At 54.1% G+C, this 25,106-nt stretch overlaps 1 protein-coding gene and 1 pseudogene across 2 annotated transcripts; both read right to left on the bottom strand.

The window, feature by feature from the left end:
- Positions 1 to 737: 737 nt before the first annotated feature.
- Positions 738 to 24,276, bottom strand: LOC144717967 (visinin-like protein 1). 2 transcript variants are annotated; one of them, XM_078593818.1, is made up of 4 exons: positions 24,203 to 24,276; positions 6,622 to 7,061; positions 2,363 to 2,578; positions 738 to 945 (listed from the first exon to the last, which is right to left on the bottom strand). In XM_078593818.1, exons 2-4 carry the CDS (start codon positions 6,781 to 6,783, stop codon positions 748 to 750), a joined length of 576 nt encoding a protein of 191 aa, XP_078449944.1. In that variant the 5' UTR covers positions 6,784 to 7,061; positions 24,203 to 24,276; the 3' UTR covers positions 738 to 747. The 2 variants fall into 2 exon arrangements, with proteins under 2 accessions (XP_078449944.1, XP_078449943.1); XM_078593817.1 differs by lacking the exon at positions 24,203 to 24,276 and adding an exon at positions 8,716 to 8,790.
- LOC144718262 (U6 spliceosomal RNA) lies at positions 21,102 to 21,192 on the bottom strand (annotated as a pseudogene).
- Positions 24,277 to 25,106: the final 830 nt, after the last annotated feature.

Here is a 25,106-nt window from a genome sequence, read left to right on the forward strand (position 1 = left end):
TGTATGGACACACAGGTGTACACGTGTATAAGCACACAGGTACACGTGTATGTGCACACAGGTGTACAGGCATACAGGTACACTACACAGATATACACGTGTACAGGTACGCAGGTGTAAACATGCACAGGTACACAGGTCCAGGTATACACACGTGTACAGCTCCATTACACAGATGCACACGCGTGTGTACCCGTACACTACACAGGTGTAAACGTGTGCTGTGTACAAGTGTACACATGTGCACAGGGGTACACTACACAGGTTTACACACATCTACAGGTACACTATAGAGAGGTACACTGTACACGTGTACAGGTACACTGTACACGTGTACACACGCACCTCCGATGAGCACGGTTGGCTACGTACGGTTCGAAAGAAATTCAACATACATACAGACACACTACACGTGTACGCATGTACAGGTTACACGCACGCACGTGCATGCACGCGAGCGTACGCACGCCTGCGCTCAGTGCCGTGGCAGGGCTGTGGCGTGCACGCGCGTGTACACACACGCGCCTGCACACACACGCACACAGGCGTGTGCGTGAACGCGCGCGTGCACTCGACGCCGTGGCAGGGCTGCCGCGTGCATCGCTTGCGTTCGACGGCGGCATCTCGGCAGGCCGCCACCGCCACCACCACCGCTGCCACCACCACCGCCACCACCGCCGCCACCGCCACCACCGCCACCACCAATGCCACCACCGCCGCCGCCACCGCCGCCACCACCGCCGCCGCCTACTTCTGCACGTCGCACTGCAGCAGCAGCACGATGGAGGGGTCGCTCTTGGCCGCCTCGGTGAACTCGGCGAGCGAGATGAGGTCGTCGTTGTTCTTATCCATCTTGCTGAAGATGGCATCGACGCGCTGCTCGGGGGTGAGGCCATCCTCGTTCATCTTCATCATGATCACCGTGCCCACCATCTTGTAGATGGCCTGGGAGGGGGGTGGCAGATGGGGGGAGGGGGTTAAGTTTGCAAGCCCTACTTTGTGGTTCGTGCAAGCAGGTGAGAATTCAAGATTCTTGAGAGTCCTGGTTTTTAAGCGTGACCTGGTTCAAGCCGACACGTTTACTGTGCGTGGGGGGGGGGGGGTTGGTGTAGCGGTGAGCGCTACGCTGCGCGACGAACCTGGTGACCCGAGTCCGATTCCCGCTCACGGCCAACACCAGTGACGATTATCTGCACCGGTGCTGGGCCTCCCCTAAGTCCACTCAGCCTCAAATGAGTAGCTGGTGCAGTGCGGTGCGTAAAAATATTTGCCACTGGGGAGACAATGGCGGCCGGGCGTGGTGTTGGCCACCCACCTTCTCGTGTGTCGTTCCAGCCTTAATAGGTGCTCGCTAACAGCACTTGCCCCTACAGTCTGTTAAGGCTATACGGAGGGATCTTTGTCTTTGTATAGCAGTGTTCCCCTGGATGTGGAAATGAGTGGACTTGCCGACGACCGGTACCAGCGGTGTCATGATCAGCCTCTATGGAGGAGGCTCGTGAAAGACACTGCTGCTGCTGCTGGGCAGTTGGAGGCAGTCGCCCTCCAGCAACAACGGAGGGCAGAGGAGCGACGCTCGCAACAATGACTGGAGCACCGGGTGGCTAAAATGCAGCAAGTTGGCACAGTAGGGAATACAGCTGGTGCATCTACCGGTCATCTCAGTCAGCCACCCCTTGGCAACTGGATCTGTCCCGAGACCTGCCAGCGAGCCTTCGGCACTTCACGTGGTAGCCTCAACGTGCACCAGGCCTGGCACAGGTGCCGTGGTGACGTCACCGTCACTTAGTGGCGAATGGCGGCTGTTGATGTTTGTGTATAGCAGTGTCGTTGTCGCATGCGCGAATCGCATCGCTCACAATCGCTGAGGAATGACACGGACGATGGTGTGTTCAGTCACCACACTGCAGGTCGTAACAACAACACACCCACCGAGACAGAGACAGAGAGAGTGAGACAGAGAGAGAGAGTGAGACGGAGAGAGACAGTAAGAGAGACAGAGAGTGAGTGAGACAGACAGATAGTGCGTGAGACAGAGAGAGAGTGAGACAGAGAGTGATACAGAGACACACACAGAGACAGAGAAAGAGACAGAAAGAGACAGAAAGAGTGAGACAGAGAGAGAGAGAGAGTGAGACGGAGAGAGACAGTAATAGAGACAGAGAGTGAGTGAGACAGACAGATAGTGCGTGAGACAGAGAGAGAGTGAGACAGAGAGTGAGACAGAGACACATACAGAGAAAGAGACAGAAAGAGAGACAGAGAGAGTGAGGCAGAGAGACAGAGAGCGAGCGCGGTGGTCGAAACGCGTCTGCTCCGCCCCCACCCCACTGCGTCCCCCACCCCTCCCCCCTCCCGTCACCTCGATGATCTCCAGCATCTCGCGGCGAGAGATGTAGCCGTCGCCGTCCAGGTCGTACATCTCGAAGGCCCAGTTGAGCTTCTGCTCGAAGTTGCCGCGCGAGGTGACGCTCAGGGCGCAGATGAACTCCCGGAAGTCGATGGTGCCGTCGCCGTTCTTGTCGAAGGTGCGGAACGCGTGCTGGGCGAACTTGGACGCGTCTCCGTACGGGAAGAACTGTGAGACAAAGACAAAGATCCCCACACACAAACCCCGTCTAGCCTCAGCAGACTGTTTGGCGCAAAGACTGTTTGGGGGCGCCGCCGTGGCGAGGAGATGTTAACTACCTCGCCTGGTATGCAGGAGGTCGTGGGTTCGATCCCGACGCCTGCTGTATATTTGGTGTCTGCGTCTCTCTCTCTCATCATCACCATCATCACGGTGGCTAGAAGATGTTAACTACCTCGCCTGGTATGCAGGAGGTCGTGGATTCAATCCCGACCCCGACGCCTGCTGCTGTATATTGAGTTTCCATCTCTCTCTCTCCCCGTGGTCGCGTGGATTTTTCTCCGGGTCCTTCGGTTTTCCCCTCCACATTTCTCATCAACATCTCCACGCGTCCAGAGTCTTTGGCTGCTACGAATGTCCACGTGACGAGCCACTTCGTTGAGCTATCGTTTGTGGCCAGGTCGCTTCTGAAAAAGAGCTACGTAGCTCAGTGGGCCCTACCTGGTAAAAAATAAAATAGTAAAATAAAATAGCAAAATAAAATATCGTGATCGCGAGTAGCAGCGCCTACGAAGGCTAGCGTGGCGCACGAGGGGGGTGGGTGGACGGCAGCACCGCCGCCGCCTTCTCCCCAGTGCCGCCGTTAAACACACCGCCCATCATCGATTCGTTTGAGGCCGAGTCGACGAAGGGGAAGCCCAGGATAGGTTCAGATTCTCGTCACTGCTGTCGGTCGCCGTGAATTCGGGTGGCCGGAGGTTCGTAGCGCGGCACGCTAACCGCTGCGCCACCGCTCCGCACTGACGCACTGACGCACACACGGGCACAAAGATCAAAGATCCCCCGTATAGCCTTAACAGACTGTAGGGGCAAGTGCTGCTCGCTAACAGCACTTGGCCCAAAAACAAAACCTATGAAGGCTATACGGGGGATCTTTGTGTTAGTGTGACCCGAGTCCTCAACGTGGGTGGAGGAATCAATGATGGAAGTTCACGGGAACAGTAACCATGGTAGTTGTAGCGATTGTAGCGTGACTGGCTGGGTGAGTGTGTTGGGTGGTTTAGTGAACGGATTTGTGTGTGGGTGAGCGTGGCGAGTCGTAGTGGAGCCGTTAGCACGCCAACAGCTACACTCAGCCTCAAATGAGTACCTGGTGCGGTGTGTAAACATCGCCACGAGGGAGACAAAGGCGGCCCCTCGTGTACCGTGCCGGCCTTGTTAAGTGCTCGCTAAGCGCACTTGCCCCAACAGTCCGTTCAGGCTATACGGGGGATCTTTGTCTTCTCTCCTTGTTCTTCAAGGATTTCCTCCGAGTTCTAAAGTTAAACAAAGATCCCTGTATAGTTTAACACGTAGGCTTCCCCCTGTATAGCCTCCTGTCAACAGACTGTTGGGGCAAGTGCTGCGAGTAGGCTTCAGCAAGGTAAGGTAATTTACCCTTTTTACCTGGTAAAAGGGTAAAGGTAAAGGGTAAAGGTGTCGACATGCCAAGGGGTAAGGTAAAGGGTAGGGTAAAGGTAGCTCGGAAGAATTACCCGGTAGGGTAAAGGTAGCGCAAAGTATTACCCGGAAAATACGGTGCCTTGTTTACCGCTAAAAGCTCCGTGGCACAGTCCGTGGTCTCCATTTAATAAGTAATATTTAAATAAACTTTTTTTTAAACACGCTTTTATGAAATGTACTAGTAATGGCAGAACGCCACGACTCCAGGAATGGCCCCGAAGCTTGCAGTAACGTAAGGGGCCGTGGACAATTAGACCCAAGCCGAAACATAACATATAAAAAATAATGTTTAAAACATATATATTTTTATGATAGGATGTAGTTTTGTCATCAGTATGACATAAGTATACCAAGTTTTCAGTCGATACCACATTGGGAAGTGGGTTAAAATTGAGTTACAAGATTTGAGGATACGACAACAACGACAACAACAGACAGAGTGAGTTCAGAGAAAGCGTGTAAAATTGGAATCATCGAGAGTATTCTATATGAATCAAGAGCTCTACCTGTAGCATGTGCCGTTATAAACCTTGTTCATGTGTAGTAGTACCCCAGTAATTACCCTGTAATCGGGTAATTTGTATGTTGTAAGGGTAAAAGGTAGGGTAAAGGTAGGCTCGTTGCTTTCTACCTTTCACCTTTTACCTTACCTGATGAAGGGTAAAAGGTAGGGTAGAGTGACTGTATTGTGGTAAGGTGAAAGGTAGGGTAAAGGCAGGCTCGTTGTTTTTACATTTTAACTTTTACCTTGCCGAGGCCTAGCTGTGAGTAAGTAGCCGGCACGGCGCACGAGGGAGTGGCCAGCACCACGCCCGACCGCCTTTGTCTCCCCAGTGGCGATGTTTACACGTTGCACCAGCTACTCATTTGAGGCCGAGTCGGGGGGGCGGGGGGCGCCAAGACCAGTTCAGATAATCCGCTTCAGGGTTTGTGGCCGTGAGCAGGAATCGAACTCGGCTCGCCAGAGTTCGTAGCGCAGCGCGCTCGCCGCCGCAGCAGCGTGCCATCCCAATCGAGTCATTTGTAGAGTCGGGGACTTCTCTTCTCTCTCGAATGTTTGGCCGTGAGCCCGGCACACGCAAAGACGTCACGGCGTCTTTAACGTCCAACTAACCGCAAAGTAAAGCGAGAGCGCGCTGAGTACTCTTCGGTTTGATATTTAAACTATTTTTTAGTTCAACAGGTACGGCTCACTGGACACTGTCAAGATGGAAATGCTGACGCCTGTGAAAGAAAGAGCTTCATGGCTCATCGGATTCCTCCAGTCTAAATAAGGATTGTGATCAAGACTCGGAGATGAACCGTGCACGTGCAGCCTCAAGTCAGAATGGCGCATTTTGTTCACGTGACACACCTTGCTGGCTGTGTCGGGTGGTGGAGGGTTACGACACATTTATACGTACGCGATCCAACCCATAAACCTTTATTATGGACAATATTGGTCGCGAAAGCCTAAGTGTTTTGTCTATTTGTTTGTGTTTCTCCCTTGTGATGGGACTTTGTAGGATGAACGGTGAGATTTATAAGGGCACGGGGTGACCAGTAAGGCGTGAATTGGTCTGTAATGAGATAGGCAAGGGGTTGATAGGTGTGCAATAATGGCAGAGGAATGCCTCGATATGCGGATATTCGATACACGACGTTTCGGTACAACCAACTTTGGAGAGAGACGAAAAATGTTCATCCATTATTTTACACACAAAGATGAAAAATAAAGTAAAATAATAAATAAATGCACGCCATGAATACATTCTTTTTCTATTCGTCGACCTACTGAACTCTATACAATTTATTCGTATATCGAGGTATGAATGAGCTCAAGGCAAAAGGTCACTCGTTTGGCGGAAGGGTCCTTAGCCGACTATGCGGTTATGAATTGTGCAGATGTATGCTCAACTTCTTTCGCACCGTACCTCTAGCCAACCTCGCTAATCGGGAGGTGCGGGGGAAGGACAACAAATGAATGAATCATCGTCGTCACCACCAACCATCACAGTCATCATTATCGTCATCATCACCACCATCGTTATCATCACCACCACCGTCATCATCATCACCACCACCGTCATCATCATCACCACCATCATCATCATAATCGTCATCATCATGATCGTCATCATCATAATCGTCATCATCATCACCACCATCATCATAATCGTCATCATCACCACCACCATCATCATCATCACCACCGTCATCATCACCACCACCGTCATCACCACCACCAGCGTCATCATCATCACCATCACCACTATCATCGCTGCCACCACCGTCATCACCGTCACGTCATCACCACCATCATCATCATCACCACCGTCGTCATCATCATCACCACCGTCATCATCGCCACGTCATCACCACCAGCGTCATCATCATCACCATCACCACAATCATCGCCGCCACCACCGTCATCACCGTCACGTCATCACCACCACCGTCATCGCCACCACCGTCATCGCTACCACCGTCATCGTCACCGCTGCCACCACCGTCATCACCACCACCGTCATCGTCACCGCCACCGCCGTCACCACGCTCGCCGTCGTCACCTTCACGTAGAGCTGCTGGAACTCGTCGAGGTTGAGGCGCCCGCTGGGACAGTCCTTGAGGAAGCCCTTGTACCACTGCTTCAGCTCGTGCTCGTTGAACTCGGTGCTCTTCGTCAGATCCTCCAGCACCTCGGGCGCCAGCTTGCTGTTCTGCTTGCCCATGGCGGCCTGCTGATTATGATGATGTTGATTATGCTGCTAAGATTGCCACTGGCTGCTGCTGCGGATGATGATGTTGACGATGCCGCTGCGTATTCTACGCTCTGACTAAATCTCGTGATTCTTGATGCTGATGATTCAGTTGCGACTGCAAATATATCCTGCTTGCTGACAGTGATGATGACGCTGCCGATGATGAGTGTTGATGTTGTTGATGTTGTTGTTGCTGAGGGTGTGATGTCTTCTCACGCCGAGACGCTTCCTTCCCAATGACTCACACCCTTTGTGGGGGCAGGGGGGGGAGGCGGGGGAGGGGCTGGTTAGAGGGAAGGACGAATCTGCGCTCGTGTACGTCGATACGAGCGAAATGGAGAGGGAGGTTGGCACTCGGCCCTCCTCAAGGTCTGCTCAGCATAAAAAAACAACCCCCAACGTCTCCACGACTCGCGGCCGTGGGACCTTGAGAGGGCGACTCCCCCTCCCCTCCCCCCCATCCCAGCAATAAATAAATAAATAACTCGGAGGGGAGGGGAGGATTGGGGGACAAGGGAAGAGAGACGCCGGCACATCGGGACACGGGGACAGAGAGACACCGAGACAAAGATGCATGGTGGGGACAGAGAGATACGGGGATAGAGAGACACGGGGGAAGAGATACACGAATACATTATGACATGGGGACAGAGAGACACGGGGAGAGGGAGACACGGGGACAGACACGGAGACAGAGAGACACGGGGAGAGAGAGACACGGGGAGAGAGGGAGACACGGGGGGAGAGAGACACGGAGACAGAGAGACACGGGGACAGAGAGACACGGGGAGAGGGAGACACGGGGACAGACACGGGGAGAGAGAGACACGGGGAGAGAGAGACACGGGGAGAGAGAGACACGGGGACAGAGAGACACGGGGAGGGAGAGACACGGGGAGAGAGAGACACGGGGAGAGAGAAACACGGGGAGAGAGAGACATGGGGACAGAGAGACAGAGAGACACGGGGACAGAGAGACACGGGGAGAGAGAGACATGGGGACAAGAAGACACGGGAGGTCTGGCTAGGGAGACATTGGTACACGGAAACTCGAGGGCATGGGTTCGTGCCCGGGTTGCGGTCGTCTGGAAGCCGGGTACCCCCCCTCTCCTCCCCCCGCCCCTCCCCCTTCTCCTCCCCCCGCCCCTCCCCCTTCTCCTCCCCCCGCCCCTCCCCCTTCTCCTCCCCCCGCCCCTCCCCCCTCTCCTCCCCCCGCCCCTCCCCCCTCTCCTCCCCCCGCCCCTCCCCTCGAGACTCGCGCAGATTTTTTGTTTCCACCGCCGCGTTATTTATTTATTTTGCCGTCTGTGATTGAATCGATGCGAGGTGGTGGGAGCGTTCGCCATCACCCCTTTCCTCCCCCTACACCTCCTCCTCCTCATGCTTCCTCTTTCCACCTCTTCGGGTCTCCTCATCACCCTCAGAGCTCCCTCCTTCACCTCCCACCTCTTTATCTCTCATCCTCCTCGTGTTTCCCTCCCTCATCATCATCATCATCACGCCGCCTCCTCTCCCTCCTCCTCCCTCGCCTCACCACGCAGAGAGTGGAGCGAGGAGGGCGCGATGTTGACAACAGCACACCCTCCCGTCTACTCACCATCCTCACCATCCTCACCATCCTCACCATCCTCACCATCCTTCAGCCCCGCGATAATGATCCGTGTTCGCGTTATAATTGACGTTAATGTCGTGCCAGGTAAACTGCAGTGCGGTTGACGTTAATATAGCGAGCGTACCACCACTCACACTCACCTCACCACTGTCACCTCACCACACACACCTCACCACGCTCATTCAGCAACACTCGCCTCGCTTTCACCTCGCTCACCACGCTCACCACGCTCACCTCACTCACGGCACCCTCATTACACTCTCCCCTCCTCACCAAGCCCCCCTCCTCACCACCTCGCTCCGCCTAGCGCAGTCTCCCCGCCTCCTCCTCACCACCACCACCCGCTCGCCATCTCATTCAGCTTCGTCTCGCGTCAGAGGACGAGCGGGGGGGGAGGGGCCGGGGGGAGAGGGGAGGGGCCGGGGGGAGAGGGGAGGGGCTGGGGGAGGGGCTGCGGTGGAGGGGGGATGTGTTGGGGGAGGGGGTCGTGGCATCGGGGGAGAAGGGAAGAGGGGAATGGGTCGTGGGGGAGAGAGGGGAGGGGCTGGGTGAGGGAGAGGGGAGGGGATGGGGGGAGGGGTTGGGGACTGGGTGGGGTGGAGGGGAGGGGCTGGGTGGGGGTTAGAGGGGAGGGGCAAGGAGGGAGAGGGGAGGGGATATGGAAGTGTGGGGGGGGAGGGGGGGTTTCCCCCTTCCCCCCCCATTGTCTAATTAGTGGAGTCTGCTGCTGCTTCTGCGCCCGTCATTCCGAGACTGCGCACTGTGACAGCGTGACGAGGTGTAGAGACACACACACAGACAAAGACACACACACACACAGACAAAGACACACACACAGACACACACACACAGACAAAGACACACACACACAGACAAAGATACACACACAGACACACAGACACACACACAGACAAAGACACAGACAAAGACACACAGACACACACACAGACACACACACACAGACACACACACACAGACACACACACAGACAAAGACCTGCCCCCACCTCCCCGACTCTATCGCCTTCGCAGACGCAGAGATCGCCCACAGACACCCACTGACAAAGACCACCCGCATAGCCTCGTCAGGATATTGGGGCAAGTGCTGTTAGCGAGCACCACGTATGAAGGCTAATAACGACGGCACGACGGGGAGTTGTTGGTGTGGCAAGCACCATGCCCGGCCGCCTTTGTCTCTCCAGTGTTTATATTTGCCACCGCAAACGGGTACTGATTTTAGGCTGAGTCGACCTAGGCAAGACCCAAGGGACCGTTTGGTTCAAACAGTCGTGTGTACTGTTGTGAGTGTGTACTGTTGTGAGTGTGTACTGTTGTGTGTATTGTTGTGATTGTGTACTGTTGTGAGTGTGTACTGTTGTGATTGTGTACTATTGTGTGTATTGTTGTGATTGTGTACTGTTGTGAGTGTGTACTGTTGTGATTGTGTACTGTTGTGATTGTGTACTGTTGTGTGTATTGTTGTGATTGTGTACTGTTGTGATTGTGTACTGTTGTGATTGTGTACTATTGTGTGTATTGTTGTGATTGTGTACTGTTGTGATTGTGTACTGTTGTGATTGTGTACTATTGTGTGTATTGTTGTGAGTGTGTACTGTTGTGAGTGTGTACTGTTGTGAGTGTGTACTGCACGTGTATTCTGTATATGCGCGTATCCTCCTCCGCTCACGGTCAATGCCAGTGCCGATAATTATCTGAACCGGTCCTGGGTCACTCCTAGGTCGACTCAGCCTCAAATGAGTACCTGGTGCGGTGTGTAAAGCATCGCCAATGGGGAGACAAAGGCGGTCGGACGTGGTGCTGGCCACCCACCCCCTCGTGTGCCGTGCCGGCCCTCATAGGCGCTACTCGCTAACAGCACTTGCCCCAAAATTCAGTTAAAGCTATCCGGGGGATTTGTCTATACTATGTGGAGCGGTGGGAGTAGTGGTTAGCGCACTGCGCGATGAACCCTCATCGAACCCAGTTCGATTCGCGCTCACGGCCAACAATCAGTGACGATTATCGGAACCGGTCGTGTGGCTCTCCTATGTCGATTCAGCCTCAAATGACGAATGCCTGGCGCGGTGTATCACGACCGGGGGAGACAAAGGCGGTCGGGAGTGGTGACAGCCGCGCCACAGTGTCGTGTATCGTGTTGGTCTTCATAGGTGCTGCTCGCTAATAGCAGCACTTGCCCCGACAGTCTGTTGACCCTATACGGGGCATCTTTGTCTTTGTTTGCTGTGTGCGTGGTGAGGGTTAAATGAGCGCATCGCTCTGGTGTCTGGAGATGAATATCACTGTCCAAGGGGAGGGGGGAGGGCCCCCCACCCCACTCATCATCATCATCATAAGCACCATAAACACTACCATCACCACCATCATCATCACCATAAACACTACCATCACCACTACAATCATCATCACCATAAACACTACCATCACCACCACCGCCATCATCACCATATGCACTACCATCATCATCACCATATACACGACCATCACCACCACCATCATCACCATAAACACTACCATCACCACTACAATCATCATCACCATAAACACTACCATCACCACCACCGCCATCATCACCATATGCACTACCATCATCATCACCATATACACGACCATCACCACCAGCATCATCACCATAAACACTATCATCATCACCGCCATCATCATCACCATAAACACTACCATCATCATCGGCACCACCACCGTCATCAAAGAAACACTACCATTATCATCATCATCAGCACCACCACCATCATCACCGCCATCATCATCACCATAAACACTACCATCATCATCAGCAGCAACGACAATGTTACGAGCATCATAATCATCAGCAACTCGAGGATGAGCAGCAGCAGCAGGAGCTGCAGTAGCAACATCATCATGAAGATGAATATTACAGCATAATCATCACCATCAGCACAACTATTATCATCAATTATACAATCATAAGCAGCAGCATCATCACGCTCACCACGACCATGATTATAGATGATAATAATATCATCATCATCATCATGTACATTGCAATCATAATACACACCAAAGACAAAGGTCCCCCGTGTAGCCTTAACAGGCTGTTGGGGCAAGTGCTTTTAGCGAGCACCTATGATGGCCGGCGCGGTATACGAGGAGGTGGGTGGCCAGGACCACGCCCGACCGCCTTTGTCTCCCCAGTGGTGATGTGAAACACACCGCACCAGGTACTCATTTGAGGCTGAGCCATCATACACACCACCACCATCATCATTACCATCATTATACACACCACCACCATCAACATTTCCATCATCATACACACCACCGCCACTACCATCATCATCATCATACACACCGCCACCATCATCATCATCATACACACCGCCACTACCATCATCATCATACACACCGCCACCATCAACATCATCATCATCGTCGTCGCCATCACCATAATGCGCGATGCGCGTGGGTTGCACGTGCGTCGTGTAATTCCGAGTCGGACGGCAGGATTTCGAGTTGATGGAAGGATTGAGAGAGTTCGTGGGGGGGGGGGATGGAGGGATTGAGTGAGAGGCAGATTGCGAGAGTGAGGGGCAGTGAGAGAGTGCTCAGTGCGAGCATGTCGGAGTGAGAGTGGGTGATTAATCCGCTACGGGATGAGGAGGTTGGGGGGTAACGGGGGTTGGGGGCGACCATCTGGGCGTCACCCCCCCACCACCCATCCGCCCCCTCCGGTCAGCTGACCAGATTTCGGCTGACTGCCTGCGCGTACTCATCTCGTTCATCCGCGGGAGAGGAATAAGCTCGCGAATTAATTAATGAATCAATCAACATTGTAACTACGACTACTACTATTATTATTATTATTATCCGCTTGTTGTGCCCAAGGAAGCCTCCCGGAGTCTCAGGACTCATTTTCAGGAGCGTCCTGCAAAGCTTTCGCAGGAGGAATGAGTGATGAGTAGCGCTGCTGCTGCCGCCGCATGCAAAACCCAAATTGAGTAAGTTGTGGTGTCTTTGTTTTGTCGTACAATATTTGGACAGTGACGCCAGGCACAGAATGGCCCAACTCTTGCGAATGTCGTCATGGGATCTGTAACGTCCACGATGTCGCATTTTACAGCTCGTGCCATGCCACCGCAGTGTTTACCGGGGCAGCAGTCCGGATTAGAACCGCGAACTTCTGCAACAAGCGGCTAATGAGCTACCTCGGGATGAGCGGTTGAGCGCCCTGCCGCTGTGAGCCACTCCGACTGAGTTCGACTCCACTGCCACGTCTCACATCAGTGGCGATCACGAAGAGTGATCATCTCAACCGGCGCACGTGCTGTGCAGAAGGCCCGTTGCCCGAAACGTCGCCACTGTACAACAAATTGGGCTCCCTCCGATGCAAGACTGGATAGATCAATATGACAAGAGCTGCTGATTATTAACTGCTACATACATTATGCAAAACGTACATAACATACGCTACAGAGACGGATGTTTCGGTTCAGCCCTGTGGAATGATTTATTACAAAATCCTGCGGCTCAGATCGCCGCGGGAGTAGGATGCCAATGTTGCGTCGTGTACCCCTCCGCCACCCGACAAAGCCAATTCACATAAAGTTGCCACGTGATGAACACACGCGCCAATCTGTTACTGCTGCAGCATCGCTGCCCGATAACGTTGGTCGAACGTTTCTCCTACAATATTGGGCCTTAAATAGGGAGGTGTGCTGTTGTCAATATGCCACCCACCCACCACCGCCACACAGATGAGGATCTGGGTGGTGACCGGGCCTCCACGACTGGGAGAGACCCTCACACCTCTGACTTATCGCCTGATGCTGCTGCTGCTGGTGGTGGTGGTAACTAACCATTGAAACGTCGGACATCGTCAAATTCGTGTGGATCGTTCTCCGGTAATACATCGCCAGCTTTTTGGTTCATCTCATGGAGCGACAACTTTGTGTGTATTTTTTGTATTGGCTGCTGCGTCGGGTGGAGGAGGGTCGACAACACAGCCGTTGCATTTGCTACTCACGCGGAGATCTCGCCCAAAGTTTGCTTGCGAAATGAATCACGATTCGTGTCGGCACTTCATTAATCAAAGGATTAAGTAACCGATTGACTACCAATGAATGTTTCTAATTATATATAGTGTAACCATACCATTATATATATTTTATATGTACAAGTTTTGCTGGCTGGCTGAATGGACGGACGGTCAGAGGAGGCGAGGGCTGCCAGCCACGTCCAATAATATGAATTCCTTTATGTATTCCAGGAAAACCACACTTTGAGTCCAATAACTATTGTATTTTTTGTCATGAGTGTGCTGTTAGATTGGGCGTTTTATTTGAAATGTTTTAATGAGGAACCCGTTACATTTATGGAATTTACCCTCTCAGACCGCTGGTGTTTTGGACGCGGGCAAAATCTTCCTCTCTCGGGGGAGACCACAAACGAGCGGTGAAGGCAGCCCGAACCGATGCTGAGCAACAATTTCCCAAGCTCTGCGGTCCTCTATTTGGATGTTTGGCACCAATTCCGTTGCAACCAACGGAATTGAGGCCGACCGCGCGAGTCGCAGAGCCCTCGACGAGTGAGGAGCAGCGGAGATAACCAAACCTGCGCGCGTGCGCACGCACGCACGCATGGTGTGGTGAACATTTGGTGAGTGTCATACGAGTGATGGGTGAATAGTGAGCGTCCGGTTGATTGTGAGGTGAGTGGCTGGTACGTGGTGTCAGGTGAGCGGCTGGTAAGTGGTGAGTGTATGGTGAGTATAGCTCCAGATTATAGCTGTAATTCTACACCAGAGGGCAGCCCGTCCCACACACGGGGTCACGTGGTACTCCTGTTATGGTTATCTGACGTTCGCTAAACACTCACCTGACACCGCTTACCACTCTAAAAAAAGTCATCTAATTTTATTAAATTTTACCAGGTAAGGCCTACTGAGATATGTTGCTCTTTTTCAGAAGCGACCTGGCCACAAATGATAGCTCAATTAAGTGACTTATTAAGTGTACATTTATTGCGCCAAATATTCTAAACGCGTGATATTAATTGTAAATGTAGTGGAAAACCCCGGAGAACCCGCATAAAAATCCACGCGACCACGGGGAGAGAGACACGCAAACTCCAAATATACAGCAGCAGCAGGCGTCTGGGTCGGGATCGAACCCACGAGCCCCTGCGTACCAGGCGAGCGAGTTAACATCTCGCAGCCAGCGTGGCGCATGCCACTCACCATTGGTCCTGCGTTTGGCGGGTCATTGGAATTCGACCAATTGGGGGCGCGCATCGTGTGTCACGTGAATTAGTGGCGCTGGAGCAACGACAGCGACCACTCTGATTGGCCAGTGGAGTCAATGCAATGCTGGATCTATTTGCAATGCAATGATATTTGTAATGCTGGTTGCAATGCTAGTTGCAATGCAATGCTAATGGTAATGCTTGTTGCAATGCGAAGTGCAATGCAAAACTGGTTGCAAATGCTGGGTGCAATACAATGCTAGTTGCCATGCAAGCTGCAATACAATGCTAGTTGCAATGCGCGTTGCAATGCAAAACTGGTTGTAATTCCGGTTGCAATGCAATGTTAATTGCAATGCGAGCTGCAATGCAATGCTGGCTGCAATTTAAATCGAGTTACATTGCTGGTTGCAATCTAAAGCTAGCTGCAATGCTAACTGCAATGTAATGCTAATTGTAATGAGAGTTGCAATGCAATGCTGGATCTAATGTAATGTAGAGCTGGATCTAATGCAATGCAATGCTGAATCTGATGCAATGCATTGTTGAATCTAATGCAATGCATTGTTGAATCTAATGCACTGTACTGCTGGATCGAATCCAATGCAATGGTGGATCTGATGTATTGCTGGATCTAATGCATTGCTGGATCTAATGCAATGGTGGACCTAATGTAATACAGAGCTGGATCGAATGCAGAGCTGTATAAGGCACGCCGCTGTCTCCACTCTCCGTCCACCTCCGCACAACGGCGGGTGACGCCTGTGCCATGACCTCTCAGGGTCCCCCCCCCCCCACCCCCTCGGCCCCTATCCCCCTTTTATCTCGGCTCTGCTTTCTGTGTGAGATAAATTTTTACTGCATGGGATTAATTCCGTCAATAATCGCCTCGATCCGCCACTCACGGCACGCGATAATGTACGCGTACGTGTGCCTGCGTACGTGTGTGTGCGTGGAGCGGTGGCGTCGTGGTTAGCGCTACGCTGCGCTACGAACCCGGCCACGCGAGTTCGATTCCCGCTCACGGACGCCAACACCGGTGAGAATTATCTGAACCGGTCCTGTGCCTCCCCTAGATCGATTCAGCCTCAATTGGGTACCTGGTTGGGGTGTGTATCGCCACTGGGGAGACAAAGGCGGTCGGTCGTGTTTCTAACCACCCGCCCCCTCGTGTACCGTGCCGGACTTTATAGGTGGTCGCTAACATCACTTGCCCCAAAAGTCGTTTAGGGCTCTACGGGGGATCTTTATAATGTGCTGTAAAGTGGCACCTGAGTCGCAGCGATTGGAGGTCATAGGCCAGATCAGCTCAGTAATGACGGTAGGAGGCTGCAAGAATTCTGTGCAGCCCATGAGCTTGTAATCATCAGCACGCCGTTCCGGCATCGGCGCATCATCCACACAACATCTTGAATGCACGCCAAGCAAGGACATCTGCTGGGTGAAACAGCGACGGCAACAACGGATGCGGACCCACGTTCTTAACACCAGGACCTAACACGATGCTGTTTCTGCCCACTGACCATCGGCTTACCATCTGTAAGATGCGCCTGCCATTCTTCCAATGCGGTTGTGGGCATCTAGGACCCCATTCAAACCCACAGTAGTCTGATCTTGGCTAGCTGATGAAAGTCGCATGCGAACATATAATTGTAGCGTGCAGCTGGGGCTGGCATCGTTCGCTCCTAACGCGGGAGGGGAATTGTTGAGGTTCAGGATTGTGGATCATGCAGCTGCTATGGCTGTATTGGGTACTCGGTCCTGACCTCCGCAGAGACCCTGGCTGACGGAGGGAGGTCTTCCAGCTAGCCGAGATAAACCGGCGAGCCCACACCCACCATCTACAACATCCCACGTCAGAGAATGAGGAGGTTTACCGCAGCTTTCGCTCGGAGAGCCGTGCGGCGCTGCAAGGATGAGTGGTGGTCGCGGGTTGCCGAGGAGATGGAAACTGCCTCAGCAGTGCGTGATCACAAATCACTCTTTAATTCCGTCCCAGAACGAACTTGCCACACCTCGATTCACCTATCAACATTTAAGAGAACCAATTTCTGGTTCACAGGAACAGGTTTTCGGGTTTTGCTGAGCATTTCTGTTCGGTATCATGGCAAGGCAACTCTCTCAGTTCAGACAACATCTTGGGGAAAGGTGGGCGCTGACCAGAGGTGTGGACTCGAGTCATGTGACTTGGACTCGAGTCAGACTCGAGTCATGAATTTGATGACTTGCGACTCGACTTGGACTTGCATAACAATGACTTTGTCCCACCTCTGGCGCTGACTCTGCTGGGGCTGTGGTGCATCAAATATTGGAGGAAGTAGTCAGTCACTCCCTGTGAGTGGCTGGTTGATGTTGCCATCTGTTGAGGACGTGAGGTGCTGAGCCTGAGACCAGGTAAAGCATCGGGCAAGAGATGATCACTCAAGCGAGCTGCTGAGGTAGGGTGGCAATTGTTAACAGTCTGTTTTTTTTTAAAATAATTACAAACATCTGGTCCACAGGACGGGTTCCGCAAGATTGAAGGGATGACCTGGTTGTCGCCCCTTTCAAGAATGGGGACCAAACTGATTGCAACAATTATGGAGGCATATCCCTCCTCAGTGTGCCGGGAAAGGTCCTGGCAAGCATTATTCAGCATCGCCCCCTCGCCAGGCACCCCGAGGAGAGGCTTGCGGAGCCCCAATGTGATTTCTGAACATGGCGGTCCTGCAAGGATGCCATATTCTCTGTCTGTCTGCTGCAGCAAAGGTGTAGGGAATTCCAACAGGACCTACATCTCTGCTTTCTTGACCTAGTCAAGAACTATGATACCATCATCCGACCAGGGCTCTTGGTTGTTCTTCGTGCGTTTGAGTCCCTGGCCCTTTGGGTTAACGACCTTCATGGGTTGGGCAGTTCCAGTTAAATCTACATGGCCGGGAGTCAGATCCATTCCCTATTCACCTTGGGGTGCGACAAGGATGTCTTCTGGCTCCTAAATTATTTAACATCTTCTTTGACCACGTAGTTCGATAAGCTTTCCGTGGCTGTACTGGCGAAATTTCCGTCTGGTATAGATGCAAAGGGAGGCTGTTTGCGACCAACTCCGCTTGGTCATAAGAGGTCTCACTCCCAATCAGTTGAGCGGCATTATGTTTTCATCAGCTCAGTAACGCTGTGTGGAAGCCACCTGGCCTATCGCTCAATACGAAGCTCCAGGTCTTCTTGGCCACGGTTATGCCCTCCCTTTATCTATGCTCGTGAAACGTGGGGCCGTTTGAGGAACATATGCGCTGGTTTGAAACATTTAAGCTGGCCTGTCTACGATCCAATCCTGGGTTTAACCAGACAGGATTGTGTGAGCAGCTCACAGATGCTTGAAGATCTTGAAATTCCCATCAGTGAGCTCCTCTGGCAGGCGAGGCTTCATTGGCTGGGTCATGTGGGTCGCATGCCCAGCAACCGCATGCCCAAGAAGCTTCTGTTTGGCTGGATAGAGAGGGCTAAACGGGCACAGCAGGGGCTAGATAAGAAATGGAGTGATGTGGTAAAAGAGGATGTGGAGTTGAGTGGACTTGCCGATGACTGGTACCAGCGGTGTTAAGATCGGCTCCTATGGAGGATGCTCGTGAAGGACGCTACTGGGCAGTTGGGGGCAGTCTCTCTCCAACAACAACGGAGGGCGGAGGAGCGACGCTCACAACAACGAGCGGAGTGCTGGGTGGATAAAACGCAGCGAGTTGGCACAGTAGGGGGCACAGGTGGTGCATCTGCCAGTCATCTCAGTCGGTCAACCCGTGGCACCTGGGTCTGTCCCGTGACCTCCTATCAGCAGCGAGCCTTCCACACTTCACGTGGTCACAATGTGCACCTAGCCTGGCACAGGCACCGTGGTGACGTCACCGCCACTTAGTGGCGAATGGCGTCTGTTGTTGTTGCGTTTGTCTTTGTGTACACGTTTGCCTTCATACTAACAGCACTTCCACTTGCCCCAAGATCCCTGTGTGTGTCGTACGAGGGATCTGCATCATCTTTGTCTTGTGTGTGTGTCTCCATGGAGCGGTAGTGTCGTGGTCATGGCACCGTCAAAAGGATAAATATGGAGGATCTTTGTCTTCGTGTACACATATATGCCTGTGTGTATGAGTGAGTGTACGTGTGTGTATGAGTGAGTGTACGAGTGTACGTGTGTGTACGAGTGTGTGTGGTGGGGAGCGGTAGTGTAGTGGTTAGCACGCTACGAACCTGGCGACCCGGGCTCGATTCCGGCTCAAGGTCAATACCAGAGACGATTATCTGAACCGGTCCTGGGCCTCCCCTAGGTCGACTCAGCCTCAAATGAGTACCTGGTGCGATGTGTAAACATCGCCGCTCGGGAGACAAAGGCGGTCGGGCGTGGTGCTGGCCACCCCACCCCCTCGTGTTCCGAGCCGCCTTCACAGGTGCTGCTCGCTAACAGCACTTGCCCCGACATGCCGCTCGGGCTGTGCGGGGACATCTTTGACTCCGAACCGCCGCGTGTATCGGGGGGATGTTTGGTCAGTTCCTTTATAAGGACAGCTGCGAATCCGTGTGTCTGGGGAGCGGTGGCGCAGCGGTTAGCGCTGCTCTGCGCGATCAACCCCGGGCAGAGACGCGGGTTCGGTTCCCGCTCACGGCCAACATCGGTGACGATCATCTGAAACCGATCCCGGGTGGACCTCCTCCCCTAGATCGGCTCAGCCTTAATTGAATACGCTGGTGCGGTGTGTGGGAAAAAAAGACCATCGGTACTAGGGGAGACAAAGGCGGCCGGGCGTGGTGCTGGAATTTAAATATCGAAGCGCTGATGTGGCCAGCAGCACGCCCCACCGCCTTCGTCTCCGCATTGCTGATTGATGCTCGTTTATGGCGCAGTCGACCTAGGGGATGCCCAGATAGGTCGTCGTAAATAATTGGTGCGAATATGAGCAGAGGGGATACAAAGGCGGTCGAGCGTCGTGCTCAGGCTTGACTCAACGCTTTCGTGACTGCAGGAATTAATATTCTTTGGGTCTTTCGGTAAAGTCACGTAGATAGGTTCAAAAACATTAATTAAAAAACGACGTCGTTTCGATCGCTTGCGTTGCTATCGAAACGTCGTCGTTTTTTGTAAATTTTTTGAACCTATCTCCGTGACTTTACCGAAAGACCTAAAGAATACTGCCAAGGCTATACGGGGGATCTTTGTCTTTATTCTATATCCGTGAATCTTTTGTCTTTGTAGCTGCGTGTGGGGAGCGGTGGCGCAGTGGTTAGCGCAGCACTGCGCTACGAAGCCGACAGAGAATCGAGTTCCATTCCCGAGTTCGACGCACGACCAATATCTGAGCCGATCCTGAACCTCCCCTAGGTTGACTCAGCCTTAAATGAATACCCGATGCGGTGTGCAAAGCATCCGCACTGGGGAGACAAAAGCGGCCGGGCGTGGTGTTGGCCACCCACGCACCCGGCGTGCACCGTGCCGGCCTTCATGGGTGCTCGCGAACAGCACTTGCCACAAAAATACGTTTAGGCTACACGGGGAATATTTGTCTTTATGTTATAGATGCGTGCTAATACATTAATATGTAAAGGCCGTAACACGCACCGAATGTAGTAATGGGGAGTGGTTAGCGCACTGCTCAACGAGCCCAGCGAGCCGAGTTCGATTCCCGCTCACGGCCCAACAATCGGTGACGAATATCCGAACCGGTTCTGGGCCTTCCCTAGGTCGACTCAGCCTCAAACGAGAACCTGTATCGGGGTGCAACAAACATCGGCGTTGAGGTGGCGAAGGCTCTGTGAGGGATCTTCGCCTTCGTAGTTGATTCATCGTCTTTACAGAGCGTCTGTCACACTGCGCAAGCGGAAAAGGAAACTGGTCCATAAATGCCACTCGGGCGTAGGGTGGTGGCGTGGTCAGTACCACGCTCGGCCGCCTTTGTCTCCCCAGTGCTGACGTCTTGCACACCGCACCAGCAAACTCATTTGAGGCCGGATCGACCTAGGGGAGGACCGCCACCGTGAGCTGTGAGCGGGAGTCGAACTTCTGTGTTAGCCGGGCGCGCAGCGCAGTGCACTAACCATTGCGCCACCGCTCCCCAATACACAAGACAAAGCTCCCCCGTATAGCCTCAACAGATGTATGTTGTTGGGAGGCAAGTGCTGGAAGCGAGCAGGCACACACGGGGGGGGGGGGGGGGTGGCCAGTACCGCTCCCGGCCGCCTTTGTCTCTCTGACACACCGCATACTGCGCTCCTACGTGGCAACCAACCACCTCAACGCCCCCTTCTCATCTCCCGTTGACTCTCTTTTTATTTACGATCAGAGGACACAAGAAGATGCTCGGTGTCGTCGGCACTTTGCTTCGTTCATCATTTCGTGTTTTTTATTCAATGCTTTGCTTTATGTGCCCCCCCTCCCCCCGTTGACTCTCTTGCCCTCCGCTCCATCTCTCCCGCTCTCGAATGTGCGAGTCATCCTTGCGCAGGGGCCATGCTGATCTTCTCTGTATCGTTCCAATTTTAGTACTGCCAGAGCAAATACTCTCACCCTCCCCTCTCTCTCTCACCTCTTCACCCCCCCCTCTCACCTCTTAGCCCCTCCCCCCTCTCACCTCTTCCCCCCTCTCCCCCCCTCTCACCTCTTCGCCCCCCCTCTCCCCCTCTCACCTCCTCGCCCCCCCTCTCCCTCCCTCTCCTCTTCACCCCCCCCTCTTCCCTTCTCACCTCCTCGCCCCCCCCTCTTCCTCCCTCCCTCTCCTCTTCGCCCCCCCTCTCCCTCCCTCTCCTCTTCACCCCCCCTCTCCCCCTCTCACCTCCTCGCCCCCCCCTTTCCCTCCCTCCCTCTCTTCTTCGCCCCCCCCCCCTCTCTCTCCCCCTCTCACCTCTTAGCCCCCCCTCTCGCTGTCTGTGTCGAGGCGGCTGTCCCCCCCCCCCCGCGCAATCTGCTGCTGTCGCCACCCGAGTCGAGAACGCAGAGGGAGGAGCGACTCGGGGGGGGGGGGGTCTGGGGGTTCGATGCGCGGTCACGTACAGACTCTACAAAGACATCGTCATCATCACCACCACCACCATCACCACCACCACCATCAACACCACCACCACCAACACCACCATCATCACCACCATCACCACCACCAACACCACCATCATCACCACCATCACCACCACCAACACCACCATCATCACCACCATCACCACCACCAACACCACCATCATCACCACCATCACCACCACCAACACCACCATCATCACCACCACCATCACCACCAACACCACCATCATCACCACCACCATCACCATCATCACCACCACCACCACCATCACCACCACCAGCACCATCACCACCACCACCATCACCACCACCATCACCACCATCATCATCACCACCACCACCACCATCACCACCATCATCACCACCATCATCACCACCACCAACACCACCATCATCACCACCACCATCACCACCATCACCACCACCAACACCACCATCATCACCACCACCAACACCACCACCATCATCACCACCACCACCATCACCACCACCACCACCATCACCACCACCATCACCACCACCAACACCACCATCATCACCACCACCATCACCACCATCGCCACAACCACCATCATCACCACCATCACCACCACCAACACCACCATCATCATCACCACCACCATAACCACCATCATCACCACCATCATCACCACCAACACCACCATCACCACCACCATTATCACCACCACCACCACCATCATCGCCGTCGTCCTTAACTCGTCGCAACAGCAACAACAGCAGTCACGAAGTGGCGGTGACGCCACCGCGGTGCTTGTGCCAGGCTAGGTGCACTGACATACAGTCCTGCACCACAATCATCATCATCATTCACGACCAGCACCATCGTCGTCGTCATCATCATCCACCACCATCATCATCATCCACCACCATTATCCACCACCACCACCATCATCCATTACCATCACCATCCATCATCATCCACCATCATACACCAAACTCATCATCCACCACCATCATCATCCACCACCATTATCAACCACCACCATCATCCATTACCATCACCATCCATCATCCGCCACCATCATCCACCACCACTATCATCCATTACCACCATCATCCACCATCATCATCCACCAGCACCACCATCTACAACAAGCACTACCGAACACCACCACCACCACCATCGTCGTCATGATCTGCCAGCACGGTGACCACCGCAGCACCACCACCACCATCACCGCCACCAAACACCACCATCATCACCACCAACACCACCATCATCACCACCAACACCACCATCATCACCACCAACACCACCATCATCACCACCACCACCACCATCACCGCCACCTCTCTCAGCAGCCGCTGGGGACTTCTCTGGGGACTTTTCTGGGGACTTCTCTGGGGTCTCGGGTCCCTCTGAGCACGCGACGCAGAATCGGTCAAGTCGCCCCCCAGCGTAGCAGCAGCACCTCCTGGAGCCGAGTCCGACTGAGCACTCAGCAGGAAGCGGCTGTCGCGACCAATGCCACCCATAGGAGAGGTGTTTTGGGGGGTGTTAGATCGCGTACACACTCAGTGAGGCTCTCCTGGCCAAACAAAAGACATTACCACAACCACTACCACCAAAGATGCCCCGTGTAGCCTTAACAGACTGTTGGGGCAAGTGCTGTTAGCGAGCAGCACCGGCACGGTACACGGGGGGGGGGGGTAGCCAGCACCACGCCCGGCCGCCTTTGTCTCCCCAGTGGCGACGTTTACACACTGCACCAGGTACTCATTTGAGGCTGAGTCGACCTAGGGAAGGACCGGGTCAAATATTCGTCACTGTTATTGGTCGTGAGCGGGAATTGAACTTGGGCCTCTGCCGGGCTCGTAGCGCAGTGCGCTAACCACTGTGCCACCGCTCCCCACCACCACCACCACCACACATATACCACCACTAACATTACCGCCATCACCACTACCTTATCTTGCTACCATTATCATCACAATCTCATACACCGCTACCATCATCATCATCACCACCATCTCCACTACTATCACCATCACCACCACCAAGCAGATGCCCCATCGCCCATTATATACCACCACCATCACCACTACCCCCGCCCCCACCAAAATGACAAAGATCCCCCGTGTAGCATTAACAGACTGTAAGGGCAAGTGCTGTTAGCGAGCACCTATGAAGGCCAACACGGTACACGAGGGGGTGGGTGGCCAGCACCACGCCCGGCCGCCTTTGTCTCCCTGGTGGCGATGTTTACACACCGTACCATTCCCATCATAGACATCACGAACCACCACCACTCCATCCCCGCTACCACTACTGTCACCAACATCGCCATCAACATCACCACCATTAACATCACCATCAACATCGCCATCAACATCGTCACCAAATTCACCATCACCACCATTAACATCACCACCAACATCGCCATCAACATCACCACCATTAACATCACCACCACCATCAACATCACCATCAACATCACCATCAACATCGCCCGTGGAACGTCGAGGCGTCCCCGTGCACCTCACCTCGACTCCCCGGGCTGGAGGCGCGGAGTGCGGCGCGCTGTGTGTGGGGGGGGGGGGTCCAGGGGGTGGTGGGCGAGCGAGAGGCGCCGACAGAGCTCGGGGTTTGGGGGGAGATGGCCCGATGGGGGGGGGGGGGTGCCGGCTCCTGGGCAGCAGAGAGACAGAGACGAGGGCGAGAGAGAGAGCAGCAGAGACAGAGACGAGGGCAGCAGAGAGAGCTGAGGGCAGCAGAGAGAGCAGAGAGGCAGAGACGAGTGCGAGAGAGAGATAGCTGAGGGCAGCAGAGAGAGCGCTGAGGGCAGCAGAGAGAGCGAGTCGAGGAGGGCAGCGCCGGACGGCTCCGTTCGTTGGAATGCGCGGACGCGGGGACGAGACGAGGAGGAGGAGGAGCCGCGGGGAGGGAGCTGGGAGGAGGAGGAGGAGGGGGGAGGAGAGGGGGGAGGAGGTTCTCTCTCCGACGAGAGGCGAGAGATGAGTTGTGGGGGCAGGGAGCCAGGGACGAGGAGGAGCGGGCGGGGGGCGCGAGACCTCCCCCCCCCCCCGTGTCTCCCCAACGCCCCCCACACAGACCCCGCACCCATCACGGGTGATGGGAGTCGTTTCTTGTTGACTCGGGAAACCCCTCGCCGAGTCTCGTGGCGTCGTGGGCAAAGAGGGTGTTGCCCTGTCGTGTCGTAGGGAGGTCATTTCCGCCCTGCATGCGAGCGGCTAACGACCTCGCCTGTTCTACAGGAGGTCGTGGGCTCGATCTCCCCCACCCAGTCGCCTGCTGTACATTTGTAGTTTGCGGTGTCTCTCTCTGGCCGTGGTCGCGTGGATTTTTCGTCCGGGCCCTGCGGGTTTCCCCTCCACATTGAGAATCAACGTTGGCCGTCTGGAGTGTTCGGCCGTTCTACATTTCCAC

The sequence above is a fragment of the Lampetra planeri genome, chromosome 4, assembly GCF_965212315.1.
Source record: "Lampetra planeri chromosome 4, kcLamPlan1.2.h2, whole genome shotgun sequence".
NCBI classification, from domain to species: domain Eukaryota; kingdom Metazoa; phylum Chordata; class Hyperoartia; order Petromyzontiformes; family Petromyzontidae; genus Lampetra; species Lampetra planeri.